The sequence below is a fragment of the Salvia miltiorrhiza genome, chromosome 7, assembly GCF_028751815.1.
Source record: "Salvia miltiorrhiza cultivar Shanhuang (shh) chromosome 7, IMPLAD_Smil_shh, whole genome shotgun sequence".
In the NCBI taxonomy this organism is placed as follows: Eukaryota; Viridiplantae; Streptophyta; class Magnoliopsida; order Lamiales; family Lamiaceae; genus Salvia; species Salvia miltiorrhiza.
The window spans coordinates 23,440,284-23,455,079 of record NC_080393.1 but is presented as its reverse complement, the minus strand read 5'-3'; the positions used below and the strand labels follow the sequence as shown (position 1 = coordinate 23,455,079).

General features: G+C 36.8%; 1 protein-coding gene across 1 annotated transcript; it reads right to left on the bottom strand.

Moving 5' to 3' along the window:
• Positions 1-5,767: 5,767 nt before the first annotated feature.
• Positions 5,768-6,648, bottom strand: LOC130993560 (21 kDa protein-like). Its single transcript, XM_057918489.1, has one exon. It carries the CDS (start codon positions 6,543-6,545, stop codon positions 5,958-5,960), a length of 588 nt encoding a protein of 195 aa, XP_057774472.1. The 5' UTR covers positions 6,546-6,648; the 3' UTR covers positions 5,768-5,957.
• Positions 6,649-14,796: the final 8,148 nt, after the last annotated feature.

Here is a 14,796-nt window from a genome sequence, read left to right as displayed (position 1 = left end):
GAGATTCGGAGAAGTTTTGCTCAAATGCAGAACTGAGGGATTCCCAAATCTCTCCGAGGAAGAAACGCAAATCCTCAAGGTATCCCTGATATCACACAAAGATATCAAGGAAGAAGAACAGGTGTCCATAGCAGATGTCAAAAGGAGAATCCAGAAGTGTTACCACGAAGATCCTTTGGCATGGTGGGACAAGAACCAGCTCAGAGCAACCTTGAAAGTTAAAACTGGAAAGGAGTATGAGCTCGTAAGATTCAGACCTATCCTGATGAACCCTCAAGATCAACAGGATATGATGAATATAATCAAGGAACACCTTGATTTAAAGCTGATCGAAGAAGGGAGATCACCCTACAGCAGTCCTGGATTTCTGGTGAGAAATCATGGGGAGATCAAGCGAGGAAAGCCAAGATTGGTCATTAATTATAAAGGGATTAATGACATTCTTGAGTTTGACGGATATTTCATCCCAAGCAGAGAACACCTTATCAACTGCATCAGAAGTGCAAAGGTATTCTCAAAATTTGATTGCAAATCAGGTTTCTACCAGATTCGCATGGATGAAGGGAGTAAGAAGTTCACAGCTTTCTCAACTCCTCAAGGACATTATGTCTGGAATGTCATGCCAATGGGGCTAGCCAACGCGCCTCAGATATTCCAAAGGAAGATGGATAATCTCTTCAAAGATTATTCTTCGTTTATGTTTGTTTATATTGATGACATTCTCATTGCCTCAAAAAACATTCATGAACATGTCAGGCATCTGGAGATCTTTGCGGATGTTTGTCAACAAGAAGGACTTGTGCTGTCTGAAAAGAAGGCAGTCATAGCCACCCAGAAGATGGAGTTTCTGGGGATTGAGATCGATGAATCTGGAATCATTCTACAAAATCATATTGTGGAAAAGGTCCAGAATTTTCCGGAGGATCTCAAGGAGAAGAAGCAGCTCCAAAGTTTTCTCGGAGTTGTCAATTTTGCAGGGATGTTTATCAAAAACCTTGCAGAACATAGAAAGGTCTTCAGTCCACTACTGAAGAAAGATGTTCCATTCATCTGGAAGGAAGAACATCGGGAGGGTATGAAGAAGTTAAAAGAGATTTGCAAGAATCTCCCGAAACTTTCAATACCACAAGACGAGGATGACTTGGTCCTCTACACAGATGCGAGTGATTCATGGTGGGCAGCAGTGCTCACAAAGATCACCCCTTATGGAGAAGAACCTTGTAGATACTGTAGCGGTCTTTTCTCCAACGACGAGGCTGTGCGATGGCACATAAACGAAAAAGAGTTTTTTGCAGTCAGGAAGGCGTTCAAAAAATGGCCGCTATTCTTACTTGCTAAAAAATTTGTTTTGAAAGTAGATAACACTAACGTTAAAGCTTTCTTAACTAAAAAGATTGAATCTAAACCTGAAAAGGCTAGATTGATTAGATGGCAAGCAGAATGCCAATATTATGATTATGATATTGTCGTTTTGAAATCTGATCAGAATGTTCTTGCAGATTTCCTGACAAGGGATGGAGCTCCCTGAAGTGGAGGCCATCGAGGCAATACAGGGGCAGCTCTTTGAAAGCCTAGAGCTGCTACAACAAGAGTGGCACAAATGTGTGCTGCATACCAAACAGGCAGGAAAGATACAAGCGGCTGACGAAGCCAAAGTATCTAGCCAAATCGATATCTGCTTCATGAAGATGTTCAATCTTCAGGAAGCAACCAACAAGCCGCTCTTGCGCGCTGTCCGTGAAAATCGGGCTAAAGCAATGCTTTCCGTACAGGGCGGATTACCTGTAGCAGGGGATTCAAGTACCCCTAGCACAAGTCCTGAGACAACGGTTTCACAGCCAGACTCTCGAGGAAAAAAATGTTGTTAAGGGGTCACACCCTGACTCAACATGTCAACCCTCCACCTCTGGGGTAAAAGAGGGAGAGATCAATCTTAGGCCCATGACAGGCCAAGTTAAGGTTGATACTGACTTTTTTGAAATTTCTCCTTCTTGGCAGATGTACCAGGACAGGTGGGAGAAACTTCTCACAAGGAAGGGCATTAATCCGGGAAATTGCCGGGTTGATGTTGCCGGAAAATATCCAAGGGTTTGGACGACTCCAGGAGCCAATCCAAACGATGTCAAGGAATGGTATGAGTTTGGGGCTTTGGCCTCAGTTTATACCACTGCCCCAGCCTTCACCGAAATCAAGGGTCTACCAAAATGGATCCAGAAAACGGTGTTCGACACATGGGAGAACAACGAGTCCCTCAAAAGGGGAGATGTTCTGGAATTGTACTGTTTCAGTGCAGCACCAGAGCCAGTCGGAAAAGGAATCCGTGAAGCTTTCCACTTCATTAAGCTTCGGAGACCTGATACGGGAGCCCTTAACAGGATCAAAGTTCCCGACTTCCAGGCCGCAATCGTCTCAACATTCACGGAGGATCAAATCTCCACTAGACGAGCATGGGGTCTATGGGTCTGTCTCACAGAGATGGACAAAATGAAATCCAGATTCAAGTTCTATCAAAGCTCGGATCTGGGAACGTTCCTGGTTAATACCATGACAGGAACAACAACTCCTTTTGCCGAAGAATCCTTCGAGAAGAAACGGCAAATGATTTGGAAAAACAGGATTGCGGGGAGCCAGGAGACTCGTCGCAAGTTCTGCAATATGGCTCATCTTGGCCAATGGAGCGACAAGATCTGCGATCAATGCTCATCGCAGAAGGAGCCAGAATTCGGCAAAGGATTCTTTCCAAAGCCGGATAAAAGGAGGTTCCGGTCTGATGAACATGATAAGCATCAGACTCCAAAGGGAAGGACACCTCGGGCACCAAAAAAGGAAGGTGGCCGACAAAGCTAAGTGAATCATGTGATTCACAGCAAGGATCGCACCCACAAAAGAAACGACAAAAGTGGGTGAAAGAACAGGAGAACCACTCACCAAAAGCTTCAGGACAAAAGTGAGTGGAGAAAAAAGCAGCCAGCCCCTACCAAGCATTATCACAAGAAGATAAAGCAGGGGTCCAGCACCATGTGATGCCACTAACAAAGTGTCGGCAATCAAGGCCGACAAAAGAAGGTGGATGTCATATTCAAGCAAGCTGGCCACGAGGAGGGAATCCGAGGCCAACAACCAAGCAATTATAGAGGGGATCAAACCTCTATATAAACCCAAGTGCTGGAGAGAAGAAGGGATCCGAAAATTCACAACATCTTCACACACCACTTCCTCTCTCTAGAATTTATCTTTTGTAATTTTAAATTCTGTTTTCAAAGTTTTTTTTTTTAGTTTAAGTTTTTTTTAATTTTTATGTACACAAGTTTTAGCTACTATGAGTAGCTAAACAAGTTAGTCTCCTCCCTTAGGGAGATTATTATGAAATAAAAGTAATATTTTATAATTCCTCTTTTAACGCTTTGTTTTTGCCCAAATTCCGGTTTAGTAAAAATATTTTCTTTTCATTTTTTCACAAAAATATTTGAAGTCGAAACACAGTGAAGGAGGGAAAACTGATTCCTGAAGGTGACCATTCGGCGAAAGCCGGAACACAGTGAAGGGAGAAGGTTGCAACCATCACTTGCGAGTGGGTGGTTGGATGAAAGCCGAGAAGGCAAGAAGTCCGTAAAACGCGATTAAAACCGCCTGAAGGTGACCAGTCGACGAAAGGTATACTGTGGATTTATGTTTTGAATTATTTTGAAGTTGTACGGAAGCATGTTGGGCCATATTATGTTAAATGCATGTTTTATAGAAATTTATCTAAGGAATTTCTGGCTAATTTTGAATTTTGTATGGGATTTTGTTTTATTGAAGAGATTGTTGGGGTTAATTTGATATTTGGAAAATTTGTTGAGGACCACTTGTCTTTTTGTCCTATTATGAAGGCGCAGTACGCAGGGGTGTAGGATAGACTCTTCCGAAACAATTATACGTATAGAATTTTTAAAGTTTTTTGAATAGTTAATGTTTGTTTGTGTAGATTTGCAATCTCGAAGAGTCAAATGACTGACATTACTACGTGTCGACTGTCGGAAATCCCGGGAATCACGTGAAATGGTGATGCTGCTTCACACACTTGAGTTGAGTCGCCTCTCACTGTCGCAGCCCATAATACTTGACTTTTTTCAATACTCAGTACTCCCTCCTAAAACACGTTTTCTAAATTTGCAACTATTTTTACATTCTTGCTTTTTTCTCATATTTGTGTTGAATTAATCCAGAGTAGTAAGAGCACCCGCAACGCGGGTACTCGAAGCATTACTCGATCATGCACAGCTCCTCGAGGATGGCGTTGCAGCACCTATTTCCTCGAGTACTACTCGAATGTTCGAGTAGTACTCGAGCCTCAAATAAAAAAAAAATATATATTTTAATTTCCAAACTAATGTTTTCTTTTGTTTTTTTTTGTTTTTATTAAAGTTTTATGTAATATTTAGGATTTTATAATTAATGCAATTTAAATTTGAAATAAATTGTGTTATTTAAATTTGAGCAATTAAATTTAAATAAAAAACATAAAAATCAAAACTAATATTATCAAGGAGGCTATCAAGGAACCCCAATGCAGCACTACCTACTCAATAACACAAACACTATCAAGGAGGCTATCAAGGAGGTCCCAATGCGGATGCTCTAATGTAGAATCTCGGTTTCTATTATTTCTGCGTTTTTTTTAGTTAATCACTTTATTCACCTCTCCTCTCATTTTGGATTAAGTGGGTGTTTGGCTGAGCTTATAAACTCCTTAAAGCAGCTTATAAGCTGTGTAAGAGTTTATAAGCTCTTTTATTTGACAAAATAAGTTTTTAAACAGTTTATAAGTTTCAAAAATAAGCTCCAATAACTTATTAAGCTCCCGAAAAAATAAGTTCCTCTACCCTAATTTATTTTTTTATAATCTCATATGCAACAATCTTTTTATAAATATTTTTCAACTATAATTTATTATTTTCATCATATATCATTCAAGTTCATTTTTCTTCGATTTTCTTTCTCTAAAAAAATATTTTCTCACTCGAGCAAAAAAATTATCTCTCCAAGCTTACAAGCTCTTAAAAATTACATCTTATAAGCTCTTTAAAATAAACTTAGCCAAACATCATCTAAGGATCCACCAACACCAGAAAATCAATACGGTCTCTCTTTTTTTAATTCGTACTGTTATTTTAATTTCCTTCTAATTACTTCCTCCGTCCCACGAATCTTGACACGTATTTCTTTTTGGACCGTCCCACGAATCTTGAAACATTTCTAAATATAGTAACAATTATTACATTATCTCTCCTACTTTATCATTTTATTACTTTCTCTCCTACTTTATCATCTTATCTCTCTTATTTTATCACTTTTATACTTTATTACTTACACACTTAAAAACACTAATTTACAATTTTTTAATTTTCGTGTCGAAACTAAACGTGTCAAGATTCGTGGTACGAATGGAATATATCTCTGTTTTAATGTAGATTATTCGTCATCTATTGGATTTGTTGTGTTCAAATTATATAGTACTAACTAATTACATTGATTGATGTAATTAAATACGTTTGTCGCTCAAATCTGTCGCTTATCGCAAATATATGTAGTACACAATAAAATTAAATTAATAAGCATTAAAGTCCGTGACGCCATATAAGTACTCTTTTCTAGGTAGGCGGATTCCACGCCATTACTGCTGCAATCTAGCCCACCAACGCCAATTACTCAATATCACAACGGTATTAATTAGCCACTGCCTGTTTTTCGCTGCAACAAACAAGCATATAGGGGAGATCGATAAAAAAACCATTCCATTTCACATTCCACTACATTTTAATTACTCCGTATATTACAAAACTTGGGCGACATCAGCGTCATTATATATTATACTCCCAACCAAAAAGCAAACAAACCACTCAATCTAAACAAAAAAAACACACATTATATTGGTAAGAATTAAAAAAAAAAAAAAGAAGCAAATAAGAAGCTACTTAATATTTATCGGCAAACTTGTTGCAAAGCGCAAGTGCATTACTAGTGACCTGCGCCACATTGGTGATCCGGGTCCTAATGGAATTCTTGATCCGGCCATCGAAGGCCGGACCCGCGAAGCCGTCTGAGCAAGTGGAGTCATCGGTGAGCGCGGCGCTGACCCAGGTCTGCAGATTGCTCATGTGCCAGATGAAGTCGGGGCCCTTGGCCTTGGCTCGGTCCATGTTCTTGAGCTCCTTCACCGATTTGGTGAGCCTGTCTACGCTGTCGTTCATCTCCTCCAAGCAGTCCTTGATGGCGGACCGCACCCTCGGCTTCAGCCCGCGGAATTTAGTGAGCTTCTTCACGAATGACTTGGTTGATTCCGCCGTGTCCACGCTCACTGTCAGCGCCGTCATCACCAACTGCTTCGGGCTCTTGTTGATTGTCGCCGCGTATGTTGAGAGGGATTTCTCGCACACGGCGGGGTATGTGGTGGCTCTGCATGAGCTTATGATGAAGCTGGCCGCCGGGCTTGGGCTTGTGGCGCCGCACCCGCTTGATATCACACTCAGGGTTATGAGTGAGAATGCAATTAGAGCAGCCATTTTTTTCTCCTTTTGATTTTGTTTGTGGACACACTTTTGATTTTGTTTGTGGACACACTCTACACTATATTTATAGAAAAAATTCTCGTCCTTATCTTTATTCTTTTTTTTTTGATGAAAATACATTATAAATAATACAAACCACACACACCCCACCTAGTGGTTATTGTGGCCGAGAGTACTCGAACCTGTGACCTCTTGGACAACAGGCAACCGCCATCCCAAGGGGACAAAAATTATTAAGAAATTTGTAGATCTTATCTTTATTCTTTTTACCCACAACAGCTTGTCGGAAATTATCTTTCTCAACTTTAATTTCTTACATGTTTTAAAATACTTTTGCAAGTATTTTTCTTTTTTAATTGTAGTCGGCCAGATTATATAAAGTGAGACCACTCATCTCATAATGAACTACATTCAATTTCTCTTTATTAACGTGCATAAACTAAGGTGACACAAATTTTAATAAATATATATATTAAATACACTATACGAGTGATAAATGAATCTATTTTATTTTAGTATTATACGATGAGATAGTACGTATTTTTATGAGACATAAAAAATATATACTCCCTCCGTCCACTAATGATAAGAAGTACGTATTTTTATGAGACATAAAAAATATATACTCCCTCCGTCCACTAATTTAAGGCCTACTTTCCTTTTTGGTCCGTCCACCAACTCAAGGCCTATCTATTTTTAGTAAGTTTGTATTCATGTTTTAATTGGTGGGTCCCAATAATCAATACACTTTTTCTCCACTCAACTAATAAATAATACACTTTGTGAGTCCCTTTCTCCACTCAATCAATAAACAATACATTTTGTGGGTCCCTTTCTCCACTCAATTAAGAATAATACACTTTTTCCTAAAACCTGTGTTTTTTCATGTAAGGCCTTGAATTAGTGGATGGAGGGAGTAATAAAAAGACAAATTGTCTGTAAATCCATAACGTATTTTCGAATTTAGAAATTGCACCTATTTTTAAAAAGCTATCACACGATCCATTACTTTCCATTTTCTTTTGAAATTTGTCCGATGATCGATTTTTATCTATGCGTACGTCGTAAATTGACATGGAGACGATCAAAAATGAAACTTGGACTCTAAAATGACATGTGGAAAATATAAAACAAAAAACAAAAATAAAAAGAAACCAAAACCGCCTCTATACTCATCGTCTTCTCCCTTCCCCCACCCACCATCACTGCCCCCTGCAACCGCCGCCTCTCTGTCGCCACCGCCCCCTCTCTATAAAAAGGTAACACACACACAATTCTGATGACGTTGTTTCCTCTTCTTCAGCAAGCACTGCCGTTTCTGAAGTTCTGGCAACGGGCGCTGCCTTCAGCCACCACCGTCTCTCCATTTATTCTATACATAAAACACACACCAACCCCTTATTCTCTAGCTCCACGACATAACGGACAGACAACAGTGGCTTCGTGTGTCAACCCCTCCACCTTGCAGCTGAAGTACTTGGATTTGTTGGCGGCAACCTGCGTGAGGTAAGCGTCGATCAAAAAGGCCTTCATCAAGGGGCGGTTGGTTTCAAGGGTATGGATGGTTGCAACTGGCTTCAGAGGGTGGCAGCGGCAGCGACGGGGAGAGGGGGGGAATTAGGGTTTGGGGTGGGGGAAGGGGGAAGAGGGATGACGATTGGGGGTGGGGGGGTTGTTTTTTTTTTCTATATTTTTCATGTGTCATTTTTATATACACGTGTCATTTTAGAGTCCAAGTGTCATTTTCGGCCACCTCCGTGTCAATTTTTAACGTCCATGATAGGTTACCAGATAAATTTGAGAATAGAAAATAAAAGATTATGAATTGTGTGATAAATTTTTAAAAATAAGTGCAATTTTAAATTCGAGAATAAATTAGAGATTTACAGGCAATTTGCACTTGATAACATTACCAAATGAAACACAACATATAAAAAGTTGAAGTGTTGTTTTCTAATGTCTAAGACAAAAGGTTTAAATGTTGTTTTCTAATGTTTAACAATTATTCAAGCGGTATAGACTTGAGTCAAGAAGAAGTGAAGCTTCAAATTTAAATTTCATCGCTTCTCTTTCATTAAGTAAAAAAAAAAATCATTAATTTGCTTGATTGACTAATTAATAAAACTTTTTTTTTTCAGATTTAAATTAACCGAATAAAAGAGGGAAAGGATGCAAAATGCATAAATATCTGGTCCTTTAATTCGACCAATCTCACCCTACAACGAATTTATATAAGATAAACTTCTCATAAATGAAAATGTGTGCGACAAATTGATGTAAATTTGCTTGAATTGATTATATGAAGAGTACCGCTGTGTGTGTATGGATAGTCTTTTCATTAAAGATCTTTGAAGCATCATGAGTATAGCAAGGTCCACAAAACAGAGGGAGCATGTGCGCTGATGTGGTTAGGCCCACTGGACCCCACTTAGTGGAAATTTCCCCAAAAAAATACCAGCAATCAGGCACTAATTTATGGTACGATTATGGGTAACTACTTACGTATTATTATATTTTAAATCGTAATTTATAGAGAATAGGAGATTTGGAAATCAACTTTTGACGTTTTGCTACCGACATTAACTCAATGTGTACTAGAGTTGTATAATTATATACGAATCAAATAATTTCGTTCGATTTTATATTCGTGTTCGAATTTTAATATTCTTATTCGAAAATTTACGAATCGAATCCAAATACAAATAATATTTTTGATTCGATTAGTTATCAAATACAAATTAAAAAATTTGATATTCGATTTGATATGTGTAAGTATTCGATTCAATTAAATATATATATATATATATAATATGTTATTTATAACTATCTAATTTAATTATAATTGAATAAAGATATCTAATGAAAGCAATGTATAACAGCAACAAACCTAAACCTTATGATTAAATAGATAAGCTAATAAATTATAATTAAATGAATTAAACAAAAGACAAAAATGATTGAAACTAAATCTTAATATCTCTAAGCCCTAAATTCAAGAGCAAGAACCCACATTTCCTTCACTTTTATATTTCTAGGTTGAATATATAATCTTATATTGTTTAAAATATTATTTTAGATATTTTTCTCTTATAAAATTTTGAATTGAATCGAATATTCGAATCAAATACAAAATAGTTCGAATATCAATTTGAATCAAATACAAATCAAATTTATTATTCGAAAGGTATTCGAATATTGATTCGAATCTTGAATAATTTCATGAATACAAATTTAATACAATGATATTCGCTTTGATTCGATTCATTTACAACCTTATGTATATAGCCTTGGCCTACATTTTCTGGTATGGTTGTGTGTTTTATAATTTGTCTTTCCTATTAATTGTAGTTTTGCCTAAGGTAGAAAACTTGATTGATGCTTAAGGTAGAATTGCGTCCAGGCTAGTGTTGCCGCCGGTTCAGGGTCGAGAATCCGGCGAACCTGAACCGGCCCAGATGAAATGTAAAGGGCCGGTTTTCTGACCCTGAACCGGCGGTTCTGGGCCGGGCCGAAAACCGGCGGTTCTGGTCCTTTTTTTTTCAATTTATTTTTGTATTCTTTTTTATGAAATTAAATGATTTGTGATGAAATTTCAAAATTCTAATTCAACTTAAATATTAAAATATATAATATAAATGACTTGTGTAGAAAATTTAATGATTGTGATGAAATTAAATGATTTATGTCATATTTTTTTTTCCTTTTATGCAATTAAATGATTTATGTCATATTTTAAAATTAAATGACTTGTGTTGAAAATTTATATTTTACGAAATTAAATGATTGTGAATTTGTGATGAATTTTCCAAATTTTAATTCAACTTTAAATATAAATTATAAACATGTGTTGAAATCGAAAATATAAACATGTAATAGTTTTTATGTCATATTTTTAAATTAAATGACTTGTGTTGAAAATGTATATTTTATGAAATTAAATGATTTGTGATGAAATTTCAAAATTTAAATTCAACGTTAAATATAAAATATAAACATGTGTTGAAATCGAAAATATAAACATGTAATAGTTTTTATGTCATATTTTTAAATTAAATGACTTGTGTTGAAAATGTATATTTTATGAAATTAAATGATTTGTGATGAAATTTCAAAATTTTAATTCAACTTACAATATAAAAAATATAAACATGTGTTGAAATCGAAAATATAAACATGTGTTGAAATCGATAATATAGTATAGTATAGTATTTAGTACTTAATAGTAGTACTAGTAGTAATATAATATAAAGCAAGAACAATAAATTAAAGGAGCAAGTGAGTGTAGTGATAGTGTAATTGAAATATATAGTATAGTATAGTATTTAGTACTTAATAGTAGTACTAGTAATAATATAATGTAAAGCAAGAACAATAAATTAAAGGAGCAAGTGAGTATAGTGATAGTGTAATTGAAATATATAGTATAGTATAGTATAGTATTTAGTACTTAATAGTAGTACTAGTAGTAATATAATGTAAAGCAAGAACAATAAAGTAAAGCAATTGAATAAGCAAGAGAATAACTAAAGAATTATAGAGCAAGAGCAATTTAACAAGAGCAATAGCACATAAAGAATGGAGGAGAATTAGAAGTAGAAGAGAGGAGAGTGTAGAATTGTTAATACAATGGAGTGATTTTGAAGGTGGAAGAAGGGGGGTATTTATAAATAAAATTGGGTGGGGGAAAATGTGAATTAGATAAAATTGTGTGGGGAAAAGTATAATTATAATGTTGAAAATTTGAAAAAATAAAATAAAAAATAAAACCAAACATTTGAATTTGAAACTAAAGTTTGAAATTGAGAGAGAGAGATGGCCGGTCAAGGCCTAGGCGCCTAGCCCACTGCCCCCCCAGCTGCTGCCTGCGCCTGCGGCCCGCCTGCCCCCCTGCTCTCCTCGGCCCCCGCGCCGGAACCGGCGGTTCCGGGCCGGACCGGCGGTTCAGGGTTGGAAACCCTATGAACCTTAACCGGCCCGGATGAACTGGCGGTTCGGCCCTGAACCGGTCCGTTGGTCAATAGTCCGGGCCGGAACCGTTGACCGGCGGGCCGATTCAGGGTCGAACCGCCGGTTCCGATCGGCCCTTGGCAACACTAGTCCAGGCTGCTCTCCAAAGTTGTATGCGTGAATGTTATATAAGTTTCCTAACTTATATAATAATTTAAACCTAAATCTAAAGCAAAAGGAAATAGGCGCAGGCCCTAGCAAATTAAAGCCCAATACAAAAAGGAACAAAGTCAGCCTAAAACACAAAGTCAAAGGCTCGCCAACTCAGCACAAAATAATTCAGATATTTAGGCGGTATGAACACACCGCTCAGCATACGCGCACATCTTTCTCTTTACAGCTTCACGATTTAATAAACTCTTCCCAAAACTGAGCTTTTTCTCCAAAAGCTATCAAAAAGATTTATTAGTTCCATAATTAACTCCAAAAGATAATAATAAGCATGAACTATGCATTAAAATCAATCAAAAATATTCAAAATATGCGTATAAAATTCGCCCAATCACTCTCGCACAAGAGACTAACTCTTTCACAATAACATGGTGTTAGAGTAAATCAAGAAGATAACATCTTTTGTGCCCTAATGAATTTAGTTTTTATTATAAGCTCATCCCTCCAAAGAAAAGTATGATATCATTCACATTAAATTGTAAATAATAAAATAATGAGAATAATTAGTATATTTTATCCTTTTGATATTTAATTAATTTTTATCTTTATTATAAAATAGGTATTTTATTAGTTGATGCAAATTTAAATATGGCACGTTCTTTGCTAGTCCGAATCTTGAAATTTGTTTGGAATATGTGCCAATAAAGGAAAATGAATAAAGCATGTTGTCGAGGAAAATTCATTATCAAATACTGTATATCTTTTGACACGACACTGTTATAATTTCACTTTTTACCGATAAAGTTACTTATCTAAAGATAAATGATTTAAGAGATAGCAGCCATTATGTGTAGCCAAAGGCCAAAGAGAAAATGAAAAGGGAAAGAGAAGAACACTGGTTGAACACGCTTTACAAAATACAAATGTGTGTGAAAAAGAGAGGCTGAAGCCTGAAAATGAATTTAAAGCGTTCTAACGTAGCGCGTGAAAGCAGTGGGAACAAAACTTCTTGGTTTGGGGAAAAAAGAAAACTACATCGTTAACTCAAACAACCACCGTCCAAACTCACACTTCATATATACCTATAACAAGTACAAAAACAGATTTTGTGCGTCTTATTTGACCTAACGATAGATGGTTAATGTTCAATTTATGATATTTCATATTTTAGTTTATTATGGTGCAATCTTTAATTTTTTTATTTATTTAATTTATAAAAAAAGGTACAAAAACAATTTTTTTATATTTTTATATGCCAAAAATGTCATTACATTAACATGTCAAAAGTGAATTGTTTCAACTATTATTAATTTAAAATAAAATAATGAGGTTATCTCAATTAGCGCTTCTCATCAATCATTAAGCAAGAGAATCGTATCATCACAATAGGAAAATGATAAAATATTATTAATAATCTTTTTAGAAAAAATAAAATAAAAATATTACAGAAATTCAGCATCACATTTTAACTTCGCACGTCGGAAGCCTTTGCGTAAATCTAGTTTAAAATTGATATATATTTACAGACAGGACTTCGATGTGCATAGTCGAAAGTCCATAAGTTAATTTGAACTAGGGGTGGCAATCGGGTCAGGTCCAGAAAAAATCGAGTACCTGAACCCGAATAAGGAGAAAAGCTCTGTATCGGTACCGATTGTTAAATCGGGTACTCTAATGCCTGACTCGGATATTCGGGTACCCCTAAATTACATGGTCAAATTTCAATTTTCTAGTTTCAGATTGAGAGATTTCCATGGATATTAACACAGCAAGCTAAACATTCAACACATAAAGAGAGTCTGATTTAATAAATCGAGGGATTACCTACGGCCTGCCGGTAGACGGAGCTCAGAGACGGCGCATCATGGCTGCTGCAGGAGAAGATGCAGAGGAGGAAAAGAAGATGCCGGAGGACAAGTTGGCTGCGGAAAAGAAGAGGCTCAAAGCTGCACGTCTCTAGTGCTCTCTCGCGCTGGGCGGCGGCATGACCAGCTGTCAGCGCCGTCGAGGCTTCGGTGGTGAGGGAGGGTAGCGCAGCGGTGATGAGGGAGGAAGACGAGTTGGACAGCAGAAAAGAAGAGGCTCAGAGGCGGCACGTCTTTGGTGCTTTCTTGCACTGGGCGGCAGCACGACCAGCTCTCAGCGCCGTCGGGGCTTCAATGGTTAGGGAGGATGACGAGTTCAAGGCGGCACGTCTCTGGTGCTTTCTCGCACTAGGTGGCAGCACGACCAGCTCTCAGCGCCGTCGGGGCTTGAATGGTGAGGGAGGACGACGAGTTCGACATGATGGTCGGATGGAAGGGAGGAAGACGAGTTTCGACGGGTTTTGTGAGTTGAGAGGAGTTCAGACTGAATTCAAAATTAGGGCTAATTGAATTGATATTCTATTATTTTTATTAATTGTAATTAAATAATTTTAAAATATATATTAAATTTAATCGAGTATTTGGGTATACTCGATACCCAATTTTCAGAGCATCCTAATACCCGATACCTTAATTTTTCGAGTATCGAATACCCAATATTCGATCAGGTTTGGATAGGTATCAGTACTATCCGATAACCGAATCCTATCTTCCCACCGCTACTTTGAATAATTTTCTTTCAGATGATCAAGAAAGGAATAAATGTAAGATAAATTTGAGAGTTTTCAGGAAAAAAAAATCAGAAAAAAAAATAAAAATAAAAAACCTAGAGCATCGTGAATAGCAATATTTCTGACTAAAAAAAATGAAACAAACGATAAATGATATCAACACATTCGTTATAATATATAGACATAGTTATCTATTTTGGGCCTCCAAAGCGCATGGGCTTCGATAAACTATAAAGAGTCGCCGCGTGTTTGGGCTGAGTAAACTTTTTTCTAACACGTCGATTATAAATCATGAAGTCACCCAATTTGCAAAAGTAGAAAATTTTCATTTAGAGTGGTAATGGCGTAGTAAAACAATTCATGTGAAGTGATAAGTGATATTACGGCTACTAACTTTAATCGGCTGAAATGTGTTTTTTTTTTTTTTTTTAATTACATAAGACATCTAATATATAATTAAATTTGCAACTCACGTACAGGCGGAACCTCTATACCACACAAAAGTGGAAAAACTACTCGCACGCAAGCGGG

Coding starts and splice junctions, on each gene's coding strand:
- LOC130993560 (XM_057918489.1), bottom strand. CDS start 6,545: ATGGCTGCTCTAATTGCATTCTCACTCATAACCCTGAGTGTGATATCA.